Source organism: Phallusia mammillata, chromosome 4, assembly GCF_965637545.1.
Source record: "Phallusia mammillata chromosome 4, kaPhaMamm4.hap1.1, whole genome shotgun sequence".
Taxonomy (NCBI): Eukaryota; Metazoa; Chordata; class Ascidiacea; order Phlebobranchia; family Ascidiidae; genus Phallusia; species Phallusia mammillata.
The window spans coordinates 25,645,057-25,672,561 of record NC_137255.1 but is presented as its reverse complement, the minus strand read 5'-3'; the positions used below and the strand labels follow the sequence as shown (position 1 = coordinate 25,672,561).

Sequence of the window (27,505 nt, the reverse complement as noted above, 5' to 3'; positions counted from 1 at the left end):
CACCTGTAGTTTTGTTATAAACTTGCCTTGATTTTAAGCTGATTTACACCTTAAAAAAGTAAAAATATCACAGAAATTCCTTCGCTATTTTGCCCACACACTTTTGACTGTCACGACTTCACTGCGTGTTACGTCACAACTTTTATGATTTCTATGGAAAAGCCGAATTTCTGACATTTTTTTTCGCCACAGAAAATCTGATACGCATATATGTATATATACTACTGTAAAGTTAACATTTTTTCGCTTTTGCTTCTAAAAATACATCACATGTGCAGCTGTACGCCTCAAATTAGTTTTCAGGCATAATAAACGCCTTTTTTTTCCAAAAATATGTCCACAAGACAAACCAACACCTTCTCAAATAAATAGTTTTATTCAATGAAATGAAGTAGTTTTTTGGATATACGCAGAATGAACGCCAAAATAAACAATAGGAAAAATGCCCCCAAGGAACTTTCGCCCTTTGATGAAAAAAAAAACACCCCAAGGCGTTGTTTGACGTCACGCAAACAGTGAAACAACAAAGAGAGTAACGATGCACAATTTCAGGTAATCCAGTTTATCTCTTTGATAATTTAATCGGTGGCCATAGACAATATGATTCAAATACAATAAGTTTAAGACTCTTAACAACATGACAAGTAGGATTGAGAGTGACAAAAAATTACGGCGCGTTGCTACATTGTGAAACTTAGTTTTAGCCCGCTGCACACTAAAGGTTGCGGACATTAGGGAATTCCGAACTTTTGCCAAAACAATAATTTAGAATTCCATAGTTCCCTAAACGAGCCAAAATGCCTGATAGCCGCAAAAGGGCTTCAGCAAGTCCACCAGAATTTAACTCACATACGCTATGCCGAAGTTTCTTCCTTTACCATTTTTCAACCCAATTCACATCATATTACTAACATCCGATTCAGCATGGCCAGGAGAAAAACTGAGCTTGATCGGCCCAACACTGCCCCCTGCCGGCGAATCTGTGTCCATTGCTCCTACGCTGCTGTCGTGTGCTGATCGTATGCGCTGTAAATGTGTTCCAGGGGTTGGTTGGTTTGTTAGGTCCAACTCTGAATCTTCGTTGGCCTCACCGATGCCTCGAAGTTGCGATATTTGACGAAGTATCGCTTTGCCTTCTTCCCGAACCTGCAGTAATGCGGATAACTGTCTTTTTGGTTGTTTGTTAGCAGATGAAATTTAAAATACATAAAGCAAAATATGCTATGTACAGCTAGCAACGTATTGTGTAATTGATGGCTTTGTGTAAACGCAATCAGTTCCAACGATATTCTCTGGAATTTGTCATGTAGTGAAAAATGGTCCATTGACTTTAATATTTAAGAGTGGATTGCTTATTTTTATATTTCTGTGTTCAAGTTAAAGGGGATTGCGTTTACAGAAGCCTGGCCATGGTGAAATAGCATTCATGGTATTAGATTGCTGGTCATTGTTTGCCAGCTCCTGTTATAGACAACTTTTTAATAGCTTGAAACAGCGTTTACAATAGCTGCCGCAGGCACTTTTCAGCCTGGGTGCTCGACACAGTGACCGGGGTACATTGGTACCAAAAGGTCACAAGAGTTCGTCAAAAAAGATGTAAGTGAGAGTAATTTGCAGTGTGTGTATGATAACACACGTCTTTGTTTCATGTCTGTAAACCAGTCAAAAAAAACCTTATTGTTGTTGCAATAACCACAAGAGTGCATTAGATTGCAGCTAAAGGCACACGAAAGGAAAGGAAAAAAAGGTTGAAGAGCAAGGACCTAAGTTTTACCCAAACATTTCGACCAAAAAATGTTTAACAATAGTGAAGTTATAGGTTTTCAGGTCCAAGTTACGTGTAGTTGTAAACCTTGTCATACTCACAGCGGGATGCTCGCAGCATTTATGAGCATAATAAGTCGCACTGTCGTACACTGATGTCTGCAAGTAGTGACGAGCAAGGAACGAATATGTTTCAGTGTGAAAACTTGTACCTTCCACAACACCCCGCTCCTCCGATTGTTGTGCGAACCGCTCATAGTAATATGCCGCCCACTCATTCGATTCTTCACTCCGGTATAGTCTGAGTCATAAAGAAAAGGTAAACACTTTGATCGCTGGTCCGTATGGGGGCTGAGTATGAATGCATTCATCTTGGCTGATTAATGGTCTAACTGGCGTTTTCCTATACAAAGGTGACACGTGCGGCATACAAGGCAGGCAACGGTGCTTGTGATTCAACTTTCGGCGGATTCTCCACTGACCCTGCGTAGCTCAGTTGGTAGAGCACGAATCCCGGAAAGACTCCAGTCGGGGATTCGAATCCCACCGCGGGCTAGATTTAAGCTTATGCCATATGCGAATGCTTGGGAGACCGGATTGATTCGGTATAACGCCTTCAATAAGCCTAGCGTACTATGATTTATATAACAGCGTGCCGTGATTGCTGGTCTGCATGAACGTTTACCAATATTAGGTCGAGGCGCTAATTTTTACCAATATTTCCTGCAATACACGATAGTTTTGTCTTGATTTAATTCCTGTGAGACCGTCTTGATTCGTGAAACTTTGTTTTGATTTACAATTTGTTGTAGAAAAAGTATAAAGCTGCAGCTGATTTTCCATGTGTTTGATGAGTACAACGTAATATAATACTATTTGGAGCTTTCCGACAAAAATTGTAGATTTGAAACTAATAGCTAAAAGGTTCTCAACGAAAAGTTGATTCACACACAATGGGTAAATTCGAAACGCCGTGACGCGCAGATTAAACTAGAGGGGTGGCTTAGCACATTTTGCCATTGTCCATACACTAAATCGTATTCTAAAACGACAATATAATTCCTTCACTTATTTTATATTGGGTCCCATATTAGCCACCGTCGTTTAAAACGTTAGTTGTTTCTGCAGGCAGAAACTCATGGGTCCCCACACATGCAAAGTTGTAAATACTGCATTTCAAGAGATAACCATAAGAAACTTTAAATAAGCTGTTGCTGCCAGGCATAGTATCAAGTCTATAGAGCTCTTCTGGTAAAGAAACTTTGGTGTTGTAAAGTAAAACACTGTGATTGGTACTAGGATTAAATAGTCATGCTACGCAAAGTTCAAACTATACAAATCAGCTCAATTCAAGCATTGTTTAAAGTTTGTCTAGTTTAAAACAAATAAGTAAAACACAACAATCGATACCTATAAATGGCATAACATTTCCAACAATTGCGCACTGTTTAAAAACTCACCCATTTTAGAGGGCTAGTAGGGTGACTATTGGGGCTACAGGGTTTAACACAACAATTGTCATTTGTAAATGGAAAATTGTACAAGCTATCCAAATTTCAGCCAATTCCGACCCTGTTTAAAAAAATTACCCTTTTTAGGGGGCTAGTGGGGTAAGTGCTGGGGCTACAGGGTTTAACACAACAATCGTCATTTGTCAATGGCAACTTCTACAAGCTATCCAAATTTCAGCCAAATCCGACCCTGTTTAAAAATTCACCCATTTTAGGGGGCTAGTGGGGTAAATGCTGGGGCTACAGGGTTTAACACAACAATCATCATTTGTAAATGGCAAATTGTACAAGCTATCCAAATTTCAGCCAATTCCGACCCTGTTTAAAAATTCACCCATTTTAGGGGGCTAGTGGGGTAACTGATGGGGTTCTTCACCTTAATGTTGAAAATATGAAACTGCAATGACCCAAACAACAATCCTGTAAAATTTTGTCCAAATCGGCCAATGTTTCAATTTTGACCACTAGGGGCCGTTTTAATCAACAACCGTAATGACTTGTGACGTCACAAGGCTGTGAACAACCCCCTTGACTGCGATATTTGTTTATTGCCACGAAAACAAAATCGCGCAATATACTGCTTAAGGGGGGACGAAACAAGTACCTCAAAGGTGCTATCCGCAAACACGTTCACCAAGCAATCCTTAAACATAAGTATCATATGTAGTTGCCTTTATAACATCACACAAAACTAACGTTTGTGGTGCGCACAAACCACATTTTACATTTTGGGGGCTAGCGGGGTAAATACTGGGGTTATCATGACAAACGAAGCAGATGGCACATCTACACAACTATATCTACCATCTGTCAAAGTTTCATCCAAATCCATCAAACATTTCAGGGCAAAATGGGGTGGACAAACTTCAGGGAAGAAAAAAAAAAAAAAGAAAAAAAAAGAAAAAAAAAAAAAAGAAATCGAGTAAAATCAAGATGTGTCCCCTTCAAGGAAGGGGACCCATAAAAAGGGCGTTTTTAGGTTTAAGGTGTATAGATTTAGACAACTTGGGCGTAAATTTCGGCAGATAGCAAACGAGAAGTAGTCCGTGTATAGTGAGAAGCAAAGGACTTTATCAAAACAAAATAAATGTTGAGTGTGGCATACTTTGCAAGCTTGGTGTTGGCCATCCCTTCAATATCTCCCACCGCAATAGCTTTCCGGTAGCACATTTTCGCTTCCTCCGGTCGTTCGAGAACTTCGTATGTTTCACCGACAGCCATTAACATGCGGGAGTCGAACGGTCTTAACCGATGTGACTGCAAGAAAACGCGGATAGATTTGAAACGCTATAGCAATGGTTCCCAACCGGTGGTACGCGACGGCATTCCTGGTGGTACGCGAACACCTTTCGGTATTTTAATTATTTCATATATATATATGCGAATCGCTTACTTCTGACATAAAACGTTTGTTACCTAGAACACATGATTGCGTATCACTTTGCCGTGGAAAATTAGGACGCTAGTAACTTTGTTCAAAATTTTTAAATTAGAAATGTAACAGTTGTCAAATTGAAAATACTACCTTTTTAAGCGTGGATGGTATTCAGTGACGATGAGTAACCCTAAAGTGGTACGCGACCACAGAAAGGTTGGGAATCAGGGCGCTATAGGAACCTACTTAAACAGCTATTAGATTATGCAGCTGTTTATCAATTTCAAACCGTTCCCATTCTTAAATTCAGTGATGAAAAGAACCATGATTGGGCTTCGCTCAAACTTGTTTTGGTGTTTAAAACTCTTTCATAACATTTTCAGACAATTTGTAAAGCAAACAATTACCATACTTGTTTGAAGTAATAAAGGGCATATGAATACATCTTTAGGAGCTCATAGGTTTGTCCAAGTCCGTACCAAGCTCTGTAGTCACGACGATTCAAGTCAACAGCGTTTCTAAGTGAAATATAATTTGCCAACCAAATTATGCAACAATATTTTACATATTGCCAAATGTACAAAACATACACTTTTATAAACAAAAAATATTCACTTTGGGTGTATAAACTATCGGCTAAGAAACTAGCATCTTTTTACCTGTAGGCTTGAATAGCTGCAGATGTGTTCTTAACTTCTGTATACTCATGTCCCATTAGTGTCCAAGCACTTAGATAGTTTGGATTCAACTTGAGTGCTCGTTGAAAATATAACACAGCCTTTTCATGGTCGCTACGAATGCTGTAATAATTTCCTACCAAAAATTTTTATTATGATTTAACAATTTTCAACTAATGACAGTGATAGACATTTGTTTTTTGCTCTTATATGGCTATTTTAACAAACTAAAAACTTCATATTTTGAAAAGTATACATTTATATTTAAACCACACATAAAAGCACAAATTAGAAGGTCCCACCCTGACTATTTATAGCAAAATGAGTCCATTTCTGACCCCTAGAATTTTGAAAACAGTCTCACTAAGATCTTTACTTTAATTTACAAAGCTAAAAACACATTTTTGGACAAAACAAATACAACTTGGTAAAACTAAAAAGCTTTGGAAGAAAAATCAATAAATCCCCCAAGAGTTTGTCTCACCTACAATACAACAAGTTTCAACTCTATATTTGTCCACTTGGGTGCAGTGGTGAGCTAAATGAGCAAGGTCAGCTCGGCGACCCTTCACATAATACATGTTGGACAATATATCCATATCGTCCAGTCTGTAAGGATCCTGTTCTCTTACTTCTTCGAGCAAAACGATGGCATCATCAAAAACTTTACAAAAAAAAACAATTGTTTGAAAGAAAAGCAATGTTTTTTTTAACAAAGATGTACAACACAGCTTTAATTTAAAGTACAATCAGTAAGACCATTTCACAAGTTATACCTTTAAGTTTATAATTAAACTTTACCAGTTTTTGAAGTATTAAGCTGTAAGCCCTCAACTGTTTAGCGCTCCATAACGTTTCAACGTTACGCCGCAAAGCATTGTGATTGTTTTTGTGTCGCTATGTTTTTTTTAACCAAGCGAAATAAATTCAGTGCAACTATACCATAATTTACAAACATCACAAAGATATATATATATATACATATATACATATATATATATAGTTCATCATAAGAAAAATATTTATATTTTTTAATACCTTACCTCTTCTATTATGTTGTGCAATAGCTTCTTGGGTTTTAATGTGGCAACTTTCCGGAAAGCCACACTTCTTCAGTGAGTCATAAATATTAAGGGCCTCCTCTGCATTGATCAAATCAACATGGGTTTGGGCAAGAAAGAAATCTTTCATCCAGTGTTGTGGCAAATCCATGGCAGATAACTACAAGATTTAAACCAAGTACATATTAACCAAAAATTGTTTGCAATAAACATCAGGATTTTACATTGTCAATTTATTCACTACAGGATATTTCATTAAAAAGATACTGATTGTAAGCAAATCATAGTAGGCCAGACCTATTAAAGGCGTTCATAAGCCAGTAACCAGGCATTCGCCATATGACAAGGCGAAGGGTAGAAAAATCTAACCTGCAGTGGGATTCGAACCCACAACAGGAGTTCTACACTTAACTGAAGCAACTTTAAATATTTATTTGACATGATAAGTATGTAGTTAAACAGTGTTTCCAAAAGTTACACTGATCATACCGTAGTTAAAAACGCACATTAGCAGGCCGAATAAAGGCATCATACCGAATCAAGCCGGCCACCAAGCATTCTCCATATGGCAAGGGTAGGCTAAAAAAATTTAGCCTGTGGTAGGATTCAAACCCACGACAGGAGTCAGCTTCATAGTAGGGCAGTGGTTCTTAACCGGTGGGAAATTTAATGATTTTAGAGGGAAATTATGTGAGTCAGAAGTTACCAAACTCGGGCCCGTAGGTTGAAATTAACCGTTGAAAGTTAATTTAATACAATATTTTCCGCAACAACATGTAAGATTTACTTCACCTAGTTTTACAAGGCGCATAAAAATCCAAAAATCGTTTGTTACGTCACAGACATTACTAAAAGTATCAATGAATTTGTTATTGTTCGCCAATAAATGCATTTGATCTGTTGATTGTAATGCCATAAATGACTAATGCAAGCACATAAGATTTTTCAAAATTCCACACGATTTTACTTTCTCACGAAATAAGATTGCAGTATACCTTTAAGGCCTCGACCAAATCGCTTCACAAAACTATTTCGAATTATTTTGTTAATGTTGGGCACAAAATATCATAAAAAAATAACAGAGGAGGAAATTCGAACTTGTTGATTTACTTTAGTGGGAAACCACACCAAAAAGGTTAAGAACCACTGTAGTAGGGGATCAGTGACTACTGATATTGGTCAATTTGGCGAAGATGCAAAGGTCACTATGAAGATTACATATGCAGCATACAAGGCATCCAACGGCGCTTGTGATGCGACTTTTGACAGGTTCCCAGCTGAACATGCATAGCTCAGTTAGTGGAGAGCAAGTCCCGGAAAGACACCCTGTGTGGAAGGTCAAGTCCCACTGCAGGCTAGATTTTTCTAGCCTACACCAAATGGGATGCTTAGCGAGCGGCTGATTCGGTATGACACCTTTAATGGGCCTGGTACACAGTGATACATATATATATGTATGAGTGGCCTGAGATTGCTGATCTACATAAATGTATCCCAGCTGAATCCAATCATGAATTTTTGTTCACATATTTAAAAAAGTTTAGGATGCAACACTTTTTCAGTAAAAAGCACAACTATAGTAAAAAATTCAGCCTACCGATTGCTGATCGGATACTAAAGAAGACAATTCATGCCAAGCTCCCCAGTTCATTGGGTATTTCCTAACTGACTGAGACAGAATGGAAACAGCTTCATTTCTGTGCAAAGATGTTGACATTTCGGAAGTCTTTTTGAGAATTATACCATAGAGATACAAAGCAAAGGAGTCCATTGTGCTATTCTTGTATCGTTGGGCAAGCTCAGCACGCAACATTCGCAAATGGTCGTTTTTTCCCAAAGCACGATCCACAGTGTCTAGTGGAAACAAACCAAAATTACCCAAATCACATTTACATACAACTGCTTTTTTATGAATTTTTAGACATGGTTTTAAACAAAGCCATGAAATGGTTGTCTTACTTGGAAATAGCCAAGGTGCTACAAATTTAACAATAACAAATCTAGGTAAAAACATTAGAAATCTAATAATGTTCAGACATCAACAAAATGAGCTGTTTAACAAATTTTTCATTTAACTGGCGTAATGCTAAACAAATAGCAAAAACACAAATTCTTGAAAAACAACTAATATTTTGATTAGCATCACACCAGTAAAATGACAAATTTGTTAAATATGCAACCTAGTGGACAAAATGCTTGCTCAGTATTTTTTATGATCAAAATGAGCTGTGTTAGCTGAAATAATAATAATAATCCTATGGCAAAAACAAGTCTGGTGTGAACCTTATTATTGGCCACAAAATCAAAATATAATATGGAACATACTGTGGCTATAAATATGATCCAACTGATGTTTTTTGACAGCAGAGAGGTATCGTGAGTAAACATGAAGAAAGTAAGATGGACCAGACTTGTCATCTTTCACAACATGTGATGCTCTGTCGTATTCCCCAATATCGAAATAGGATTTTGCTAATGTGTACCGATCCATGTGCTTGAAGTTTTCAGTGCTGAGAAACAGAATATAAAAAAATACATTATAAAAAAATGTTTCACGATTGACAAATATTTAAAAACTTTAATACCAATAATGTCTTCTTGTTTAGAATGATCTAAAAATCCACAGAACTTCGTGGATAGTAATTATCATAGCATAATTACGACAATAGAGTACCCCAAAACAGCTTGATAAGTTACAGAATCACAGATATTTGGCCAACCTTTCTTCATGCGACAAATTCTCAGCAGAACCATAGTAGGACGTAATGTACTCTGTGGGTGGCTTCACAGGTGTGCAGTCCAATGCTGCAGAAAGTTCAGCAAGCCTATAATACCAATTGAAGTAAATTTCTTGGTTTAAAGTTAACAGCTTTAACACAAAACATGCAACATACCATTTTGTTGTTGTCGTCAACCCATATGCTTGGCACTTTTTAATTGCAGACAGAATTTCAAATTTAATATGATGCTTGTCAAACTTCTCAGTTATAATCTTAGACATCTTGTATATTGATACCTAAGTTTGAAATATCACAAAAACATACGTTTAAATAAAATAAAGTCCAAGTTATTATTTGGGCCGGCTGGGCTGTATTCTGTAAAGCTAAAGAAGCAGTGTGACCATGACTTGTGAAGCAATACCATTTATTTACTTTTTAATAATTGAGGCGAAATGTTACTTTACTATAATTACGTGGAAAACTGGAGATGTTTGCAACTAACGGTCTGCAAAACAGCGCTAATTTTTACAACTACAGAAAAATAAAAATAAAAACAATCACCAATTTCTCAACAAAACAGTAAAACATGGGAAATTTCGCGCCGTTGCAAATCCAATGAGCGGTGATTTTCTTCTCAAAAATAAAGCAACATTAACAAATTATTTGCTCTTTACAAATTACAATCCACTTTTGGACAGTAAATACAGTAGATTAATTTCATTTGATATTGAAAAATCCTAATAAAGTCATAGAATAAAAAATATAGCGCTTTTGCAATGTTAAGCAGTGGTCACACTTGAGTGATATAACTTATGAAGCATAAAGCGTGTGAAGACAACAGCACATGTCATCTTTACAGATTTGTACACTAAATACGCTTTTATAAAAATACACTTGAAGATTGTATAAGAATGATTTGACCTCTTCTCGGTGCAATAATGAATGTGTGTGTACGGATTGTCCGTAATGGACAGAAGGTAAGATTATTGACATTTTTTTACATCAATAATAATTATAATAGTCCATGTTGTTATTGTCGATATGGTTAATTTGTGTTCGATTTTGCTTATGTTTTACAGATATGCAACTGGTTTTAAAGCCATGTTTTTTCTTTCCATATTTGCTCATTTCCAAAATCATGTCAATTATTTTTTTTAAATGTAGCAGTGACTCAATGCAATATTTTATGTTTATGTTTTTAGTGCTTGTCTGGAATTTCAAAACGAACCTTGTATGTCTCATCAGCACATCTTCGACCACTTGGTGTTCCATTTGTTATCGAGCAAACAGGTCGTGGGGAACGAACATACGATATTTATTCTCGACTGTTAAAGGAGCGCATTGTTTGCCTCATGGCTCCAGTAAGCAGAAAAAAAACATTTGTTGGAATAATTATTGCTGCTTGCACTTTATTTATTTAAAGTTCTGTTGTTTTAAATTTATACTTGGCTGAAAGGTAGATGATTTTGTTTCTGGACTTCTTGTTGCTCAATTATTATTTCTTCAATCAGAAAGCAAAAAGAAACCTGTCCACATGTACATAAACACCCCTGGTACGTACATCAACAAACAAACAATTTTGGATTTTATTATAAAATTGTTTCTTAACTTCTTCTATTTTCTTTAACAGGATGAAAAATCTTTTTGCAAGACTTTTTTATTTTTATCATTTTATTTTTCCAATGTAATGTCACATTTTCTATTACGATTACAGTTTGTAATTTTTTATTTTGGTATCAAGAAAAATTTAAGATCTGGGATTTATTGTTCAAAAAGCATTTTTAAAAAGCACGTTGTTCTGTAGGTGGATCAGTTACAGCCGGTTTGGCCGTTTATGATACAATGCAGCTTGTACAATGCCCAATTGCAACTTGGTGTGTCGGCCAGGCAAGCAGCATGGGTTCACTACTGCTTTGCGCCGGTGCTCCTGGAATGAGAAATGCACTGCCAAACTCTAGGATCATGTTACATCAGCCACTGGGTGGTGCTCAGGTTTATTTGAATTAGAAACTTGTTGTGTTAATACTTGTGTTTGTATTGTGATTGTTTTACTTCAGGGTCAAGCATCTGACATTGTTATTCAAGCCAATGAGATTAAAAAGATGAAAGACAAACTTAATCAATTGTATGTTCATCATACCGGACAAAGTTTAGACATAATAGGTAAGCAATTTTCTTTCAACATTACTGTTTTTTTCTATTTTGCCAAGGCAACATTTTAAAGTAACACTAAGGAGTTTCGTTTTGTTGTTTTTATCAATTTGTGGCTTTTGCGGTTAAAAATATTTGTACAATTTAGACTAAAACTATGTTTGTACTGATTATAAAAACACACATGCCTGCTTATTGCAGAAAAAGCTTTGGACAGGGATAACTTCATGGACCCCTATGAAGCTAAAAATTTTGGCTTGATTGACCAAGTACTGGATCACAAAATTGGAACTCCTATGCCATCTGGTGCTGAAAAAACTGATGATTGATTGTCAGTTGCTAAAATTGGATTTCTGCCCAAATAGGAAATTGTGTCGCATAAGTCAAACAGGGATATTGCATTCCAAAAAGTGTCTGGAACAAACAAAAATAATAATGACTATGGAAATGGTACTGTATGCAGCAGTTACCAAAATACAATAATAGTGGGTTTTAAGAATTTGTTTCTGCTGTTTTTAAACAGTTTTACCAATTCAAATGTAACTATGGTTTATTTTGTATTTTTGGAAATACCAAGTAGACTAGCAATCGAACAGTTTTGTTTATTGCTAAAAGTTCAATGAATATTTGTTGTTTTGACTTTATTTTATGATTATTGCTGTTTGGCAATAAATGAGTATATGGGATCTGCACAACATGGTAACAAACAAATTGATTTTTGCAACTGCAATAACGAAATGTGTCTGTTTCTGTTCCACTCCGAGACTTTTGTCTGGGACTTTAACATAATAATGCATATCCAGTGGTGGGATTCAGCTGGTTCGCTGTCTCAGGAAATTTTATGAGATTAGCGAACCGGTTAACATTACAGGTTACTGTCAATAGACTTTTTGTAACAGAACCGACCGAAAAATATGACTTTTGTAATAGAACCGGCTGACAAAAAATTTAATCCCACCACTGTGCATACCTGTTGCAGGGTGGTAGCTAAATCTGGTATTGTTCCATCTAACTAGTTGCACAATACAACTGCTGTTCTTTTGTCAAACAATCACAATACATTTGTCGAATCTTACATCTTTCTACATCTTGTATATAATCAACAAAGTGCACAATAATACTGTGAGCGATAAAAAAGCACAAATATAATTAGAGGTAGATTGCGTTGACATCTTTTTCCTTTCATGTACGACTTGACAAACTCCTATTTTGGGTGCTAAGAGGCTGTGTAATGAAGTTTTGATGTTGAACTGTTGGAATAGCCGAGCCGAGCCGAGCCGAGCCGAGCCAGAACCCGAGTACTCGGTACCGAGCATCGCTGTTTTTGATGCTCGGTGCTAGTTGCACAAACTAACCCAAGTATTAAATTTGCATATTCGTGCCCTGCTAACATACGAAACTAGTGTTCGAAAGTGTATCCAAGAACAAAAATTGACTGTTTTCATAAAAAAATGCGTTAAATGGTGGAAAAACGCGTACTTCTGGGGCCTATACAGCCTAATACACTGCTGGCGACGTAAGTGACCATGGAAAGCTACAAAACTAGCGTGAAATTGGGAATGTTTGTGACGTCACTATGCACCCAGCATTAATGCGAGATGCTCGGTACTCGAACAAACGAACATTTCCAGTTTTGGTTCATCCCTATTGATTTCATCACGTTTGCAAAGTATAATCCCTGATTGACAGTTGTTGTTCTGTCCTATATTGGCCATGTAAGGCCAGAAGGGGTCAAGAAAAACCCAAACTGACTTTCTGGCCTCCGATTTCTATACACATGTCATTCGGCTCGGTTGTAGATATACACAGCGCTATAGAAAATCTTCTTTAAAATCAGGATACTTTGCGACGACGTTTTCTGTTTGGCCACACTACCAACTCTCCGTTAAGGCAAGCAGACGGTTTCGATTTGCATTTTTCTCGCACCCAACCAGTTTTCGTCGGCCAAGTGTGTGAGAGGTCGCGTTTGTGTCGCTCACTGGCGCTGCCCTGTGGCAAATTATATTGCGTTGTTCTTGGCCGCCAGGTGATGTCGATGCGCTGCAAATATCGGAGATGCAAAAACGCCGCCCTTGAAACCGTTTCCGGGAGGAGATCGTTGTCTTGCAGATGAACAACTGCATATGTGCAAAAGTGTTATAACCACAGACTCATTATTCATAGAAAACAATTTACAACTTTTAGTTTCTCTGTACCCGGTATTGCTTATCTGTTGTTCATTACCTTTCAAATAGGGCGTGTGAAGAAAGGTTTCCTTGGCTATGGCTTTGATCCTGTTGCTAGCCAAGTTCAGATGCTCGATGTTCACTGGTAGGTTTACCGGAACTGACGTTAGGTTGTTTTCTCCGAGGTCTAAAGTCTGTTGATGAAGTTAAATAATTATATGCTAATGCAGTGGTCTTCAACCTGTGGGTCGTGACTCCAAGTGGGGTCGCCTAAACTTTTTTGGGGGTCGCTATAAATTAAATTTAGTGGCGTTTAAATTAATTACCAAAAAACGATACGTTTCTTTTCTAGTTTCCAGTCTTTGCTCATGTTTGGCAGTACATGTTGATACCTTGTGTCACAATCTAATCAATGTGATGCAATAATCTATATAAAACACAAGTTGTCCAACCTATTGTTACGCGATAGGGCCCCATGAATGAAGTATTGTGTCCAAAACAATACAGCAGGTACAGGGGAAAATACATAAATTTACTGATTTCTGCTAACTGGTGGGCTTTAACGCGAATTAGCTTGGCAAAAAAGTTTACTTGAAAATTAAGCGGGCATATTTACATGAAAATTGTTTCAGTTTCGGCATTACTTAAAACACTTTTCTCCCTATCGGAAAAATGTGGGGTCGCATGTAAATGCTGATTTATTTTTTTTCCAAATTGGGGTCGCTTTTAAAAAAGGTTGAAGACCACTGTGCTAATGCGCAGGTAAATGGTAATACTTGGCCAGTATGTGTTCTGTAGGGCATTGCGCACAAACACTCGAAATTTACGTGGTCTCTTATAAATTGATGTGGAAAAGTTGCCATTTCTGTTAATGTTTTACACTAAAGTTCGGTTTAAGCTTAGTCCTTGGTCAAAAAGTATGTCTTTGGTAAACGAATACTTCTTAACAGGGTGGCGATTTTCTCGCCCAAACCGGCTATTTTTAACGTTAAGTCGTGGGTTAAATTACAAGTTACGGGTATTGGGCTTTTCTATACCTATTTGACATCCATCCTTACCTTATTGATATGTCTTTAAGAACAGAAAATGACCGAATTTTCGTTAACGCAGAGAAATAGGGGCTTGTTTTAACTTAGATGTTAAACATTTAAATTTCCCTATACCACACTGATCATTTACAAATTAAGCTCGCCACACTATCTTATAAGATTTCAGCCAACATCTATATTAAGCTTATTTTAAAACTTCAACCGGGATGCGAGTGTGAAAACCCCGCAGATTTCACGGCGTTGCCTTGGTCTGTCTATATTGGTCCCAGTATGTGTAACAGTACAATACCTTGAGGCGGGCATTCCGGGTAAAGACTCGATCCGGTATTCCGTCGTCAGTTAGTCGGTTGTTAGAAAGATACAAGTGAGTGAGAAGTGGCATTCTGGCCAAAGCGTGAGGAGGAATCCGGTAAATATGATTCGTCATCAGCAACACCGTTGTGACGTTTCTGAAATTTTATGTATTAGTGATGACTCAGCAGATTGCAAAACATGCTTTGTCACTGTTAAACAATGACCTTTGAGAAATTTACAATAGCTTGTTGTTTGTGGGCCTACTTTTAGGCTTAGTAATTTTGAGTGATTTTGAGTAAGGGACACATCGATCAACCTATCATGTAATTTTGGGTCCAAAGTTACCAGTGTTAACGAAGCTACAGTGGTTTTGCTAATGTGCCCTAATATACCGCACTTTTCTCAAAATGATATTGCGTTTAGAAATTTACCTTGACAAGGTTGACATGTAACAAGCTAGTCCTGTAATGACACTGGTTCAGTGTTGGAATATTAGTTTCTCATACCTTTTTGTAATTATTTCACATTTTGGTTGGGTCCGCTAACAGGCAAGTTTCGCTTGATAAAGAATTGCGGGTAAGGAGAAACACTGGTTGTAAATTTTGCCAAAAATATTATTGTGGCATTTAAAGTCTTTATTTGAGTCGTCAAGCACCCATGTTTGGCGAATGACTTGATACTGAATTTTCACCTTTAGTAAAGACTTGTTTCCAACATTTGAAAGTTTTACTGTTTAACGGTTTTATGGCTACTTCCGGGTTTATTCTTACCGTGGGAAAACCGGTACTGCACGCAGTTTATTTCCAGAGAAGTCCACTTTGTGCAGGGATCTCAATTTCCGTAAAGATCCTCTAGCGATACCAGGGTTGGTGAGTTTGTTGTAACGAACATCTAACTCGTTGATGCCACGACTCGTGTTGAAATCGTCAGAGTTGATGACGTTAATGTCGTTGTTAAGTAGAACAAGAACCCGAAGCCTTAAAAAAAAACAGTTTAAGCAAGCCTTGCTCCAAACACCTTTAGTATTCATAAAAATACCAAACAAAATTTACCAAAATTTTCTGACAGATACATTCGTTAAAGAAATAGGCGCTATATTTCACACAATTTGACTTGACACATACTGGATAAAACTTAGCTTATTTGTTTATTAAAACGCAGCGTTCTAAATTGTTTTTCACTTTTAAGCGATTGTCACCATTGGCTGGTAAACATCTATCAACCGTATTTTGATAAACGTATTTACGAGAACTTTACAGTATGAACAGATCAGTGCTTTAAGACAATTAACTTATGATATTGACATTTTTGTGCAACATTTGGTGTACGAGGTTTTGTACACAAGTTACTTTTTGGGAAGCTGCTTAGGAATTTCCGTTAGGTGGTTGCGAAAGAGATGTAAAGTGTGGAGACGGTGTAGACGTGAAAAAGCTCCTGTTTCTATGCCGCTTGTCTTAATGTTGTTCTGTTGCAGCAGAAGATACTCCACTCTCTGTAGATGAAACAAAAACATCAGCATTGTTGAAACATCATTAAAGTGCTTGTTAAATTTCTACACAGCTTTGGGTTGGTTTAGGGACAATGCAGACGCGTTCACTGCTTCGGTGTGTGTTGTTTTTGCCCATACAGTTGTTTATGTTTGATTTGCACTTAAAATTTAAGACCTTGGCATGATGTTCATGTCCAGAGTTATAAACGGGTCTGAAACTGGAGCCCGAACCCGAAAGCACAAGTCCGAACAAAAAATCATAGTTTGATGAAATTCATTTCTTACGCACCCACAAAAACCAATCAGGCAACACATTTGTAGTTGGTGTAATATTCAAGTACGTTTTAGTTTCCAAAGTTTCATTTCGGCTAAAGTTTACAAACTTTTAACTTACATAAAACGGCAGGTAGGTCACGTTTTTGCGTTGTTATGGTAAATTAGTGAGAAAATTTGACGCGAAAAAGGATCTCCACAAACGTTGAAGAAAAACAATTTTCTGCTCATTTAGGCCCCAAACAACAAAAGCCCAGTTTCTTGGACATACTCGCAACCTCAGTAAGACATTAAAACGCAATCATTCGGGACCCGCTCGTTACAGCGACTTGTCGGAGAAAAATCTCGAAAATTTCCGATTTGCGTCGCTCGTAGATCAACATCTCAGATTGAAGCTTCAGATATAAAATTATCAGCGCACTTATCACTCCAATCGCAATTACAAAGACGCCGACATGCAAGGTTGTTTGGTAAATCTCGATATGATCGTATTTATAAAAGCTTGCCGATATTTTTGACGCTTTTGGTATATTTTTGCTCAGGTTGTATCTGTACGTTGAATATTTCTAAATCTATTTTCTAAAGCTATTTCTAAATCTACCCTACAATCCCTGGATAGATCTAGTCTTTACAGTATTTTATCCCTGTGATGTATTCTAAGCATCTTTTAATGGATGTCATATTATCTGTGATTTTTTTACAATAAAATGAAATTTAAAAAAAGTTGGGACGATATTAACAAATATGGTAAAAAAACATCAACCATAAATTGAAGTCTTTTTTTACTTGAGGTAAAAAGTTCGCTCAGGTAAAAAAAAGTCTTCTACTTTCATCTATAATCGCAACCCAAAACCTAAAGGCTTGCAACGAAGCATTTGCCCCAGATCATAGAGTACAGATAGGCTTAACAGTGTAACCTAATGCAAAACAAATTGATCTTGGGGTCACGAACCATGGTGCTTCCGTCGTTAAAATCAGGTTACAAAAACTTCAACTGGCAATACCTTGCGCAACGTTATATGTAAAAGAGCCTTAACGTTGCTGAAAGTTACTACAGGCGGTCTTTGTTGCCATTTAGGCGTTGCATGCACGCAATGGGTTTCCGATAACTCGTCTATGATGCCATAATTACGTCGTTTATCGGTAATTTTCGCTTTGAAGTTGGCAACTGTCCAGAAATGAGACCTTTCGCGCAACACGACCTGATGCATAGGGTGAACTTGCGCTATGGTGGTGATGGTTTTAATGTTACTAGATTGGCCCAGTTATTAGATCACGTACTTCCGAAACATTTTTTCGAGAAATAGTGATGGAATGCTAAGCGCCCGATTCAAAAATGCCAAGTACCCAATTGACGCCAAATAAGATTATAGAATTACTTCAACCGCTTCGCGGTCTCCCAAAATTGCCTCACGGACCCCTAAAGGACTGCGGACCCCAGTTTGGGAACCGCTGGTTTAAACTAAATAGGATGACCCTCCAACAGACAGCATGTCCATTGACGACCACTGCTCTATTTCAATAGGGATCTGAAAATGCAATTTTGGCGAAATAAATATATATTCATTGGCTGATTTTGTTACTTGGAAACGATTTTCTATTGAAAGTTAGCTACTTTTGAGGTTTCGTATCAGTTGTATGTTTTCTTCTGTTCATTTTGACCCCGTGTTTCTTTGCACATTCCAAAAAATGGAAATCCTTTTCACGAACCTTAAGACGAGACAGCGCCTCCTTTGACACGTTACTGATTTTGTTCCGCTCCAAATGTAATCGCTTGACTTTAGTTGGAAGGTAATTCGGAACTCTTGTCAACTTATTGTCCGATAAATCCATGTACTCAACCCTACACAATGGTTTTGAAATATTTAAGATTTTTTAACTACAGATCTTTGAAGTAATATTTTTCTCTGCATGTGCTGGGTTTGTTCTATTAAGAGAAAAAAAAACGATTTCATAACAGCTGCTTGGATATTTTTTCGATCCACAATCTATATAATTATATATTTTTTTGGTTATTTCATAAGCACTGTAAGTGCGTGTATTTTGTTTTGTCTTGTTAACTTTTTACAAACCAAATTCAGCTTGGCAGAACAGCCCATAAGAAAATTCAACTTTGTGCAATATCAAAACTTTGTAAAATGTGGATAGAAGCGTACCATAAAGTATGTAATACTGACAACAGTAACACTGTTTTAATCTAAAACTTTAAACAAAGCATTTGAATGCAGCGGCCCAGAGTTGTAAGTCGGGTCGGGTTCGGGCTTTGTTTTTGTAACAAACGGGCTTGATTCAGGCCTGGCTTCATGTTCTGCGATTGTTTTAAATGTAAATTACCTAAACAGTTAGTTGCTGGATATAACCTAATGCCGTAAAACGACTAATCTAGACCATTGTCTTCTATGTCCATTGTGTATTGTGTATGTTTTCTTGATTATAGGCCTGTCAAACAAACTTTCGGGCCTAACGGGTTTCTCATAAAAACGATTCGGGTTCAGGTCCGCTTACAACTCTGCAGCGGCCACAAATAACTTACAATTTGAAAATGTAACTTCGGTTCATTATTTGTTTCAAAAAATAACTTCGTGACACAATGTAGCCATCAGATCAAAACATATCAATCAATTCAAGTTTAAACTGGTCTTCTTGTAGATATCATTCTAACTTGTCACTCAATTCCCGCCAAAATGTGAATTTAAACGGATATTGTGGATTTAAACGCGTGTTAACTGCCAATGACGCCTCAAACATCGCAGAAATGTCACGTCAAAGTCGTATCACACGCCTCTGGTTGTTGTCAGTTTTCCTGCTTATGTTGATGCGAAGGCTATCATGTAAATTTGTAAGTTAAAAATAAACTAGAATAGAGGCTTTCTAATATACTTCCATTTTATATATTCTATATCCTATTTACCAATTTACTATACACATCATTTGGTCAACACACACGATTGTTTTTGCAGAAAAACGAATGGGTCCCCACACGCGTGTTTGTGCTGATTTATGGAAGGGGACCCACGATAAAGTTAATTTTTAGGGACTTGGTCAAACGGGCTGTTATTTTACTGTTATTTTGTATTGCTGTTTAGGGTGTAAAGCAGGGGTATTTGGCTCAATTATTATCGTTACCCCTAAAAAACAACTGGATTATTTTTATTTTCCCCCACTTTTTAAAAAGCTGACATTCCCATCTATGATGTCACAAAACTAAAACTGCCAATGTAATTAATCCCTTTAAAATTCACGCGTAATTATCCGCAGGTTAAGAACCGCTGGTTAAGAGCAGTGTTTCTTAAGAATATTTACACCAGGAGGCATCCATAAATAACCAAAATTTTATGGGTGCACCAATGGAAAAAAATGTGTAAAATTCAGTCATTTTTTTTTAATTCAGTCAAATTTTAGGATCATCTCACATGAACAAACTTTTTTTGTTATCTTCGGGTGCAGCTATAGCATTATAATGGAAACACAAAATTAGGATAAAAACATAATTCACGAACCGACGAAGACCAGCGAACGAACGACGAGTAATCCCCTCATCCGAAAGTTTGTTTTTCTGCAAAAAGAGCAGACGGGCTTTTCGTACTCGGCGAAACGCACCGTCGGCAATACTTTCGATTCCGTTGTCCTGAAGGTAAATCTAAAAAATAAAAATAAAAGTTGTCGAAAATTTTCCAATGCGTTTGAAGTCTGTTACTTGCTAAAGGCTGGTCACAAGAAAACAGCTGACAAAAACATCTCTGGCTTGTAAAAAAACCGAATTAACTTATTAAATTTATTTGTACAACCGCTTAAGTGCAAAACACTGGTAGCGATTTTTTTGATCAATTAAAGTACTACAATTCTCGTCCAAATAAACATGATCAATAGTTTTAAACTTCTTAATCTCAAAGTAAGTTATTTTTAAATGACAAGACAACATATACTTTACAACTTATATATGAATAGTAAAACATGCCTACATATAGGCAGTGGAGGGATTCAGACGGTTCGCACCGGTTATATAGAACCGTCTCACGAAATTTTATGAGATCAGCGAACCGGTTAGCATTACTGGTTACTGTCAATGGACTTTTTGTAACTGAACCGGCTGAAAAATATGACTTTTGTGATAGAACCAGGTGACAAAAAAATTTGAATCCCACCACTGCATATAGGCCTATATCGACAGAACAATAGAACTGATATAAGAATGTCGTATTGCCATAAATTTTCCCGATGTTACTCACCAATTCTGACGAGGTTGGCAACGGGGGAACCCCCAAGAAAGCGTTGTTTGAGAGAGTGACCTCTTCCAGGTGAGCGAGGCCACGGAAGACTTTTCTACGAACACCTGAGTTGCTAAGCAGGTTGTCATGGAGATATAAGTGTCGCAGTTTCATGTTGGTAAGAGTGTGCGGGTCGATTCGCTTGATCTCGTTTCCTGAGTCGCCAAAAGGTCAAAGGTTATGCTAAGGCTGTGATATGCCGTTTTGCGTACGGGCCGGACAGTGAAAGCATTGCGACTGCGGCTGAAAGCATGCGTTCAATCAGTGTAGGGATTCATATAGAATGAGCTCAAGCGATTATGTGTCTTCTACAATAATTTACATTGCTTTATTTTGAAAAGGGTCATGTTATCTCAGTGTTTTGTGTCTAATATAGCACAAAACCTTGAGCCTTTTCAATAAGGAAAAGAATTAAGTTCATAATTGCCAAATTAGTTAATACTACCACCCCGTAGTCTTATAAAAATTATAAATCATAGTACGCCAGGGCTATTCAAAGCTTTGTACGAATCAAGCCTTCCAAGCATTCCAATTAGTTAGGGTATAAAATATTGTCCAAAGCGTAAGAAACAAGTTGTCCAATTCGTCTGAATCTGCTGCTAAAATTATTAAACTACAACTAATAAAGCGACCCAAAATAACCTTTTGCGCTCAACGACACCGGGTAACCCCAACCTATAACTCGATGCTCACTGCCGTGCAAACGTGATGAATGGCCGTTCTGTGCGTTCGGCGCTAATCGAAGTAAATCTCTAAATCCCCGGCGCTTGCAATGGCGTTCCTTGAAGATAAAGTAGTATGTAGCTTGGGCACGAACAGTTGCCGCATACTAATATGGAAATTTTAAAGTGCACTTGCAACAAACAATGCAATGAGCTGATCATTTTCGATGTTGTGCCTTTTTCACTACCTTGATTCTTAGATTAGGTTTTTGTGCATGATTATTCGCGTGTTTATTTTTGAAGGTTTTAGGATTGTCTTTTCCCGGTTTATGAGGCAAAAAGTCATATTGCTGATAGGTTGTATTACATAGGTTTTATTTGCCTGAAAATGACAGCGGTAAATATAAAAACGGTTAAATAAGGTAATGGATTGTTTTTGGTTTGTCTTTTTCTGTTTATATTGATGACCGGGATTATTCACTTCCAATTAAAACACCTTCTGTTTAATTGCAGCAGAGTTGTAAGTCGGTCAGGCTTTTCGGTCCGGGTTCGGGCCTAGGTTTCTTAAAAAAAAACGTGCTTGATTCGGGCTTGACTTTACACTAAAACGCGTTGTTTAAGATCAATGGTATATTATTGTCTATTGTGTTTGTGTCTTGGACTTTCCTGGGATCTCAATGTATAAACTTTCGGGCCTGAACGGGTTTATCAAAAACGATCCGTGTTCGGGCCGGGTTTCGGACTTGTACTTTCGGCTTTGGGCTCCAGTTTCAGTACCGGTTACCTCTATGGCTTGTAGATAATTGATATTCTAACGTTTCGCTAACCGGCCAAATTCAGGGTGATCAAGGTGTCAGGGAGGCCTCGTGGAACCTGCTGGAGCCGGTTTTCAGCCAAATAAAGGTGATGCAGATCGACCAGCGGCGCAAATGTGTTGTCGGTTAAACCTTCGTCTGAAAGCTGGTTCTCCTGCAGATCCAGTGTTCGAATGAGCGGACAGGCGTTGAAACATTCCGAGGAGAGATGCTCCAATCTGTTGCATGCCAAAAATGCGAAACATCAGTTTTACAACAACAAATGTTTCATCATATTGCCGTAGTTGTAATGAAACATGCTCTATATTCAAGTTCAATCACACTATATTGTTGCAGAGTTGGAAGTTAGGCTCAAATATGACCCGCTTTCTGTACAACTTAAACGGACAAGCAAGAACCAGTGCCGGATTAAGGGTCTGCTGGCCTGTAGGCACATTTATTAAGTGGCCCAAAAATCAGAGTTGCCAACTGAAAAATTAGAATTATCATTGTTGCCAAATCATTGTCACAAAGAAAAGTGGCCTGGATTTATGACTGGCCTATAGGCACGTGCCTACTTTGCCTAATGGTTAATCCAGCACTGGCAAGAACCGACCTACAGTTAAGTGATGCGAGTTAAAAATCACTACAGGAGGACAATTTTATTTTACAAAAAATCTTTTTGTCAGAAGTGGGACTGTGCTCGTCAATATTTGCTTTTGTTTTGCAAAAATGGGCGAAACGTAACAGATTTCGCAGAAGATGTGTTTAACTGCAGGTGCTCTGCTTCAAAGAAGTGTAAATTTGGCGTATTGATAACAGATTGAAATCTGTCGAATCCTTTTAACTCTACACAGGGGTGGGGAAATGTCATAGCCATATTGGAATGTATACGTACTTATCAGTTGGCATCTGTATGTCAAACCGCATTTTGTATGTACACACAGAAAAAACGCAACGTCTGTTTTTCTACAATTATAGACGGGTTGCGATCTTAACGAATTTATGTTATTGTTTTGAGACAGATTTTTCGTATTTTTGTTAAATAACTGACAAACTAGCGTCAAGTCATAGACCTAAATTATGTCCGTATTACTGAAGTTGGCAAAATAGTGAAGTTTTTGAAAACATTGCAACGCAAATCAGAACGCTTCAGGGTTGATGAATGTATGTTCATCTTAGCTGACCCAGCGCATATTTCGAATTTTCTACTTTTGCATGAGTTTCAAATAACTTATAAACAGTCTATTATATTATTCCTACACTCTGTTTCCAAACTCATTAGATTACTTTCGTACATATGGATTCAAACCTGTTCTTGTTAAGCATCAGATACGTTGTAGTTCGCGATATGTTTCCTGGTACGGCTTGCAGGTTCGCCGCACTGCAGTCAACCCGCTCCAACGAAGGGCAGTGGCAGAAGTTAGGGCAGTCGACTATCTCTGCCCCGAGCACTAAAATAAATAAAACTATATGGTAATATACCTGGGCAAATAGCTTTTTATGAGGTAACATTGGTTTTAAATCAGCATTCTCAAGTCAAAACGGGCACTGTGTCATTCAGGCCAAACAAAAATCTAAAAACATAAAAAAGAAAAAAAAATGATATTGAAAATAATAAGCACATTTTCAACGCAAGACACACTATATAAAGACACGACAAATATAGTTGCTTACTACAGCAATAAAACAAAACATGCCACAAACACACATAAGAACCAAAAACAACACAACAACACGGTATGACGTGGTGCAAAGTTTTCTTGGCGACGTGCAGGGCCGTGTGCGTTCATGCAGGACTTACCCGACAAGGGATCGCTTATCTGTGTAAGCCTCGCAACCTGGCAACCTTGATTGCAAGATCAACAAGAAATCGTGTGTCGGTTGGCACTGAGTTATGCGTGAAACCGATGTTTAACATTGCTTTGAAGTTTGTCACTTGCTTTTCAACAATGTGTCCCGGAAATCAAGGTTTAAAAAAACGAAAACTATTTTACATCCATTAAGTGATGTGAAATTATAGCAGCGGCTATACTTGTGTCAAAGTGAATATAACAAGCTTACTGCTGGTTTAACGTGGTCGGTGCTTTTTTATGCATGCTTTGGCATAGGTTTTGTCTGGTTTCATGCAAAATGTTTCGTTTATAGTTGCATTGTAAAATATTCGCAACAAAGCACTTTTTTGAACACAAAAGTTTACTATTTTAGATTCGAATCAACCAAAAACGCGTATTGCCGCAACGGTAAAATGTCTTTTAGGTTGCAGTCAGTTTATTTTTTGGTAAAATAAAAACTCCAAAGGAACTTTCTGGTATCAATGATAGACAAATATACTTTTTAGTTTTCCAACACTGGTTTTGGTTTCATAAAAGGTCAATGGCAGAGATCTTCAGCTTGTAATACCAATGTAGACCTGATATTTTTGTCCCCGTTGTAAACTGCCGGAAAATTGCACTGACATTAAAAACGGCGAATGATCGTTAAGGCCAGGAAACTATTTTTGGATTTGCGCTACACGGTTTACCCGTAAACTACCATTTAAGCTTGCGTAGAAAAATGCAGGCCAAAGTTAAAAGTTTACAAATGACGTCATTATACTGCAGACCCTGTGGTTTTTAATTGGCTTATAAAACAAAAAATATGTTGGTTGTACACGGTTTGCAAGTAGACATGTGGTAATTGGCGTTTTGTCTGTCTATCAGTAACATAATCTTCAAACGCCAAGAGCTACAAAGTTTAAATCATTTTTGGAATGTTTGCGTGTGGGTTAGTTGCACAATAGCAAATGACATAACACAGTCTACTCTAAACCGTAGGATTAGTTAAAAAAACAAAATGTTTTTTATGGTTAGACAAATTTGATTACCATCATGCTGTTAGGTAAAATCTAATTGTGTGTTTTGTAGAAATATATAAAGACGCTGCCTAAAATATGTTTAACGTATTGCATTTCAACGTAATATAAACCTCTTTTGACAATTGTATTTTGTACAATTGCCAGAAGAATTATATAAAGTTAATATAATACCTGGTAGAAACAGCTTATGGAATGCATCTCGTTAGGGGTTAACACTTATAAGAAAGCGTTCGGACGATACTGGTTGGTTAAAATATAATTTTACTATAAATGGTCGAAAGTTGATGGTGAATTTGTTGCTTAATTGATATTAAATGTCCTCAAAATTGGGAAATTTTCTTTCGCATTTTTTACTTACCGACATGTTCTCCATCTTCGTGAGCTGCAACGGCAACTTGTACTACAGCAAGCAAAAGTCCAATCACAGTGCGCATTTCCGTCATATTAGCTGCTTATTACTAAAACACTAATAAATCCATTTTAAACCATCTAAAAAGGTCCAGATTTATATGTTAATATTTTGCTGATTTATTGTGATAGTATATTACTTTACGTGAATATCAATGAGTCGTTTTCAACAAATATGCACTTATTGTAGTTCAAAGAGCAGAAACAACTACAGCTCAAGCATTTAATACGTTTAGGCCACATTGTGTCCTGACTGTCAATATCACTTAATAAAAGCAATACTTTGTAAACGTAACTTTCTGTACACTTCAGCACACAAATCTCATTAACTGTACATAAAAGGATACGCCTCCTTAGAAATATGTTTACAATGATGCTTTGTAAGGCTGTACGAGTGATGACTATTACAGCACTGCGTTACGGTCATACAGCTAAAGCGTTGCAATACAACTGCATTAAAGTTAGTAGATGAGACGCCAGTGTTGCAGATTTCGACCTTTTTCTCAACAACGGCGGGAGTCTTGGCATTTTTTCTTCCCGGGCGGTTCGCATTGCGGCTCGACTCTTGTCACAACCGGCTTGTGGTGGAAGTGCGGGTTATCAGATTATCGCTTTTTGTTTGTTTTGACGGTGTTCGGTTTTCTTCAAGCCTCGCTTTTGGTTGAAATGTAACCGAATTATCGTTTTTTTCGCTGTCTGATCCTTCTTGTGGCAGTATTTTTTTTTAAATAGACATTAACATTCAAACGAACATTATCAATGTAGCATAACTGTACGTTTTTTTACTTTTTTTCGATTATCTTCTTAACATAATACATTGCACAACTTGATTTCGTTATTTTATATTTCGAATTTTCTACATTTGCCTTGAATGAGGAGCCTTGAGTACGACGTTGAACCGTAAGGCTAAATGCATTTAGCTAACGAGTTACTAATGTTATGCACTGCACAATAGCACCATTAACGTTATGAGGTACAGCTCCTTAGAAGTACACACAAAAAATGCAGTAACTGGAGTGGCATTTAAAGTCTCGCTATTTTGCGGTGCACATGTTGGTAAACATGATTCCTGCAACACGAATTCGAATGAACTTTTCCTTGTTTTACTATTTACGTCTACCGGTTCGTACTGAGTTGTAAACGGGCTTGAAATTGAAACCCAAACCCGGGCGAAAGCACAAGCCCGAATCCCGGCCCAAACCCGATTCGAAGTTGAGAAGCTCGTTTAGGCCCGAAAGTTTGATTGGCGGGCCTATAAGAAAAGAAGCCTCAGGAAAGACCAACACAAAAAACACAGTAATATACGATTAGTCTTAAAACAGGGCGTTTGAGTGCTGTTTGGCATTAGGGCAGGCCCAGTAACTTGGCTACTTAGCTAGTTAAATTTAGTTTAAAAAACATACTTATACAGAGTGTAAAGTGATGCTCGAATTAAGCCCATTTTTTATCAGAAACCTAAGCCAGAACCCGAACCCGGCCCGACGTACCACTCTCGGTTCGTAAACGTTATAACTGAGAGTACCAACACGATCTTGCCAAAGAAAACGACTTTGCTGTCACGGGACGTGGATGGATGACGGCGCATATTTATAACCTCGTGTGTGGCAAAATTTTCGTCAACAGTTAACGATCTTTTCGCGTGCGGCATATTTGCTATATCCACGTTCAGTGACAATGTAGACATAAATTATCGTAGTCCAATGGAAAATCGACTAGTAGGCCCAGGTTCAAAAGCAAATAGAACTTACTTTTAAATTTTACCGCCTGCTGGTCCTAATTTTATAAACACGAAATTTTACAAGGATTTTAAGGGTGTTGGGGCTTTTTCGTACGGTGAGACAGCACCCTAGAATCGCGTTGTATATTGAGACCATTTATCACATGACTCTATACCAAACCTAGAGTGAACAATTTAGCATTTTTACAGTCGTTTTTTGCTTCATAACGAGGTATTTTAAATCAGAAAATATATTCGGTACGGACAAAC

At 37.5% G+C, this 27,505-nt stretch overlaps 3 protein-coding genes across 4 annotated transcripts; 1 reads left to right on the top strand and 2 right to left on the bottom strand.

Annotated features, from left to right (window-relative positions):
- Window positions 1-357: 357 nt before the first annotated feature.
- On the bottom strand, window positions 358-9,429 carry LOC145222443 (cell division cycle protein 23 homolog). Its single transcript, XM_080088568.1, has 11 exons — window positions 9,283-9,429; window positions 9,109-9,213; window positions 8,714-8,898; window positions 7,986-8,242; window positions 6,371-6,548; window positions 5,812-5,991; window positions 5,310-5,463; window positions 5,063-5,168; window positions 4,381-4,532; window positions 1,867-2,065; window positions 358-1,146 (listed from the first exon to the last, which is right to left on the bottom strand). The coding sequence occupies exons 1-11, from the start codon at window positions 9,387-9,389 to the stop codon at window positions 895-897; spliced, it is 1,875 nt and encodes a 624-aa protein (XP_079944694.1). The 5' UTR covers window positions 9,390-9,429; the 3' UTR covers window positions 358-894.
- Window positions 9,430-9,920: 491 nt separating this feature from the next.
- LOC145224218 (ATP-dependent Clp protease proteolytic subunit 1, mitochondrial-like) lies at window positions 9,921-12,334 on the top strand. The gene is made up of 6 exons (XM_080090663.1): window positions 9,921-10,085; window positions 10,311-10,469; window positions 10,565-10,661; window positions 10,913-11,100; window positions 11,166-11,271; window positions 11,461-12,334. Exons 1-6 carry the CDS (start codon window positions 10,047-10,049, stop codon window positions 11,586-11,588), a joined length of 717 nt encoding a protein of 238 aa, XP_079946789.1. The 5' UTR covers window positions 9,921-10,046; the 3' UTR covers window positions 11,589-12,334.
- A 14-nt stretch (window positions 12,335-12,348) lies between these two features.
- LOC145224217 (podocan-like) lies at window positions 12,349-25,594 on the bottom strand. Of its 2 annotated transcripts, XM_080090661.1 has the most exons (12): window positions 25,469-25,594; window positions 24,058-24,102; window positions 23,566-23,707; window positions 22,287-22,492; window positions 20,759-20,952; window positions 20,030-20,169; window positions 18,240-18,372; window positions 16,117-16,259; window positions 15,538-15,744; window positions 14,763-14,922; window positions 13,483-13,618; window positions 12,349-13,376 (listed from the first exon to the last, which is right to left on the bottom strand). In XM_080090661.1, the coding sequence occupies exons 1-12, from the start codon at window positions 25,551-25,553 to the stop codon at window positions 13,093-13,095; spliced, it is 1,875 nt and encodes a 624-aa protein (XP_079946787.1). In that variant the 5' UTR covers window positions 25,554-25,594; the 3' UTR covers window positions 12,349-13,092. The 2 variants fall into 2 exon arrangements, with proteins under 2 accessions (XP_079946787.1, XP_079946788.1); XM_080090662.1 differs by lacking the exon at window positions 24,058-24,102.
- Window positions 25,595-27,505: the final 1,911 nt, after the last annotated feature.

Bases quoted from the DNA above. Each gene is read 5' to 3' on its own strand.
- LOC145222443 (XM_080088568.1), bottom strand. From the start codon at position 9,389: ATGTCTAAGATTATAACTGAGAAGTTTGACAAGCATCATATTAAATTT. The intron at 6,549-7,985 runs GTAGGCTGAATT...TAAATCTTGTAG, and splicing joins TAGTATCCGATCAGCAATCG to TTATCTGCCATGGATTTGCC. The intron at 5,992-6,370 runs GTAAGGTATTAA...TTTTTTGTAAAG, and splicing joins TGCACAACATAATAGAAGAG to TTTTTGATGATGCCATCGTT.
- LOC145224218 (XM_080090663.1), top strand. From the start codon at position 10,047: ATGAATGTGTGTGTACGGATTGTCCGTAATGGACAGAAG. The intron at 10,086-10,310 runs GTAAGATTATTG...TTATGTTTTTAG, and splicing joins TTGTCCGTAATGGACAGAAG to TGCTTGTCTGGAATTTCAAA. The intron at 10,662-10,912 runs GTACGTACATCA...GTTGTTCTGTAG, and splicing joins CATGTACATAAACACCCCTG to GTGGATCAGTTACAGCCGGT.
- LOC145224217 (XM_080090661.1), bottom strand. From the start codon at position 25,553: ATGACGGAAATGCGCACTGTGATTGGACTTTTGCTTGCTGTAGTACAA. The intron at 24,103-25,468 runs GTAAGTAAAAAA...CTTGCAATCAAG, and splicing joins CGAAGATGGAGAACATGTCG to GTTGCCAGGTTGCGAGGCTT. The intron at 16,260-18,239 runs GTTCGTGAAAAG...TTTCATCTACAG, and splicing joins AGGCGCTGTCTCGTCTTAAG to AGAGTGGAGTATCTTCTGCT.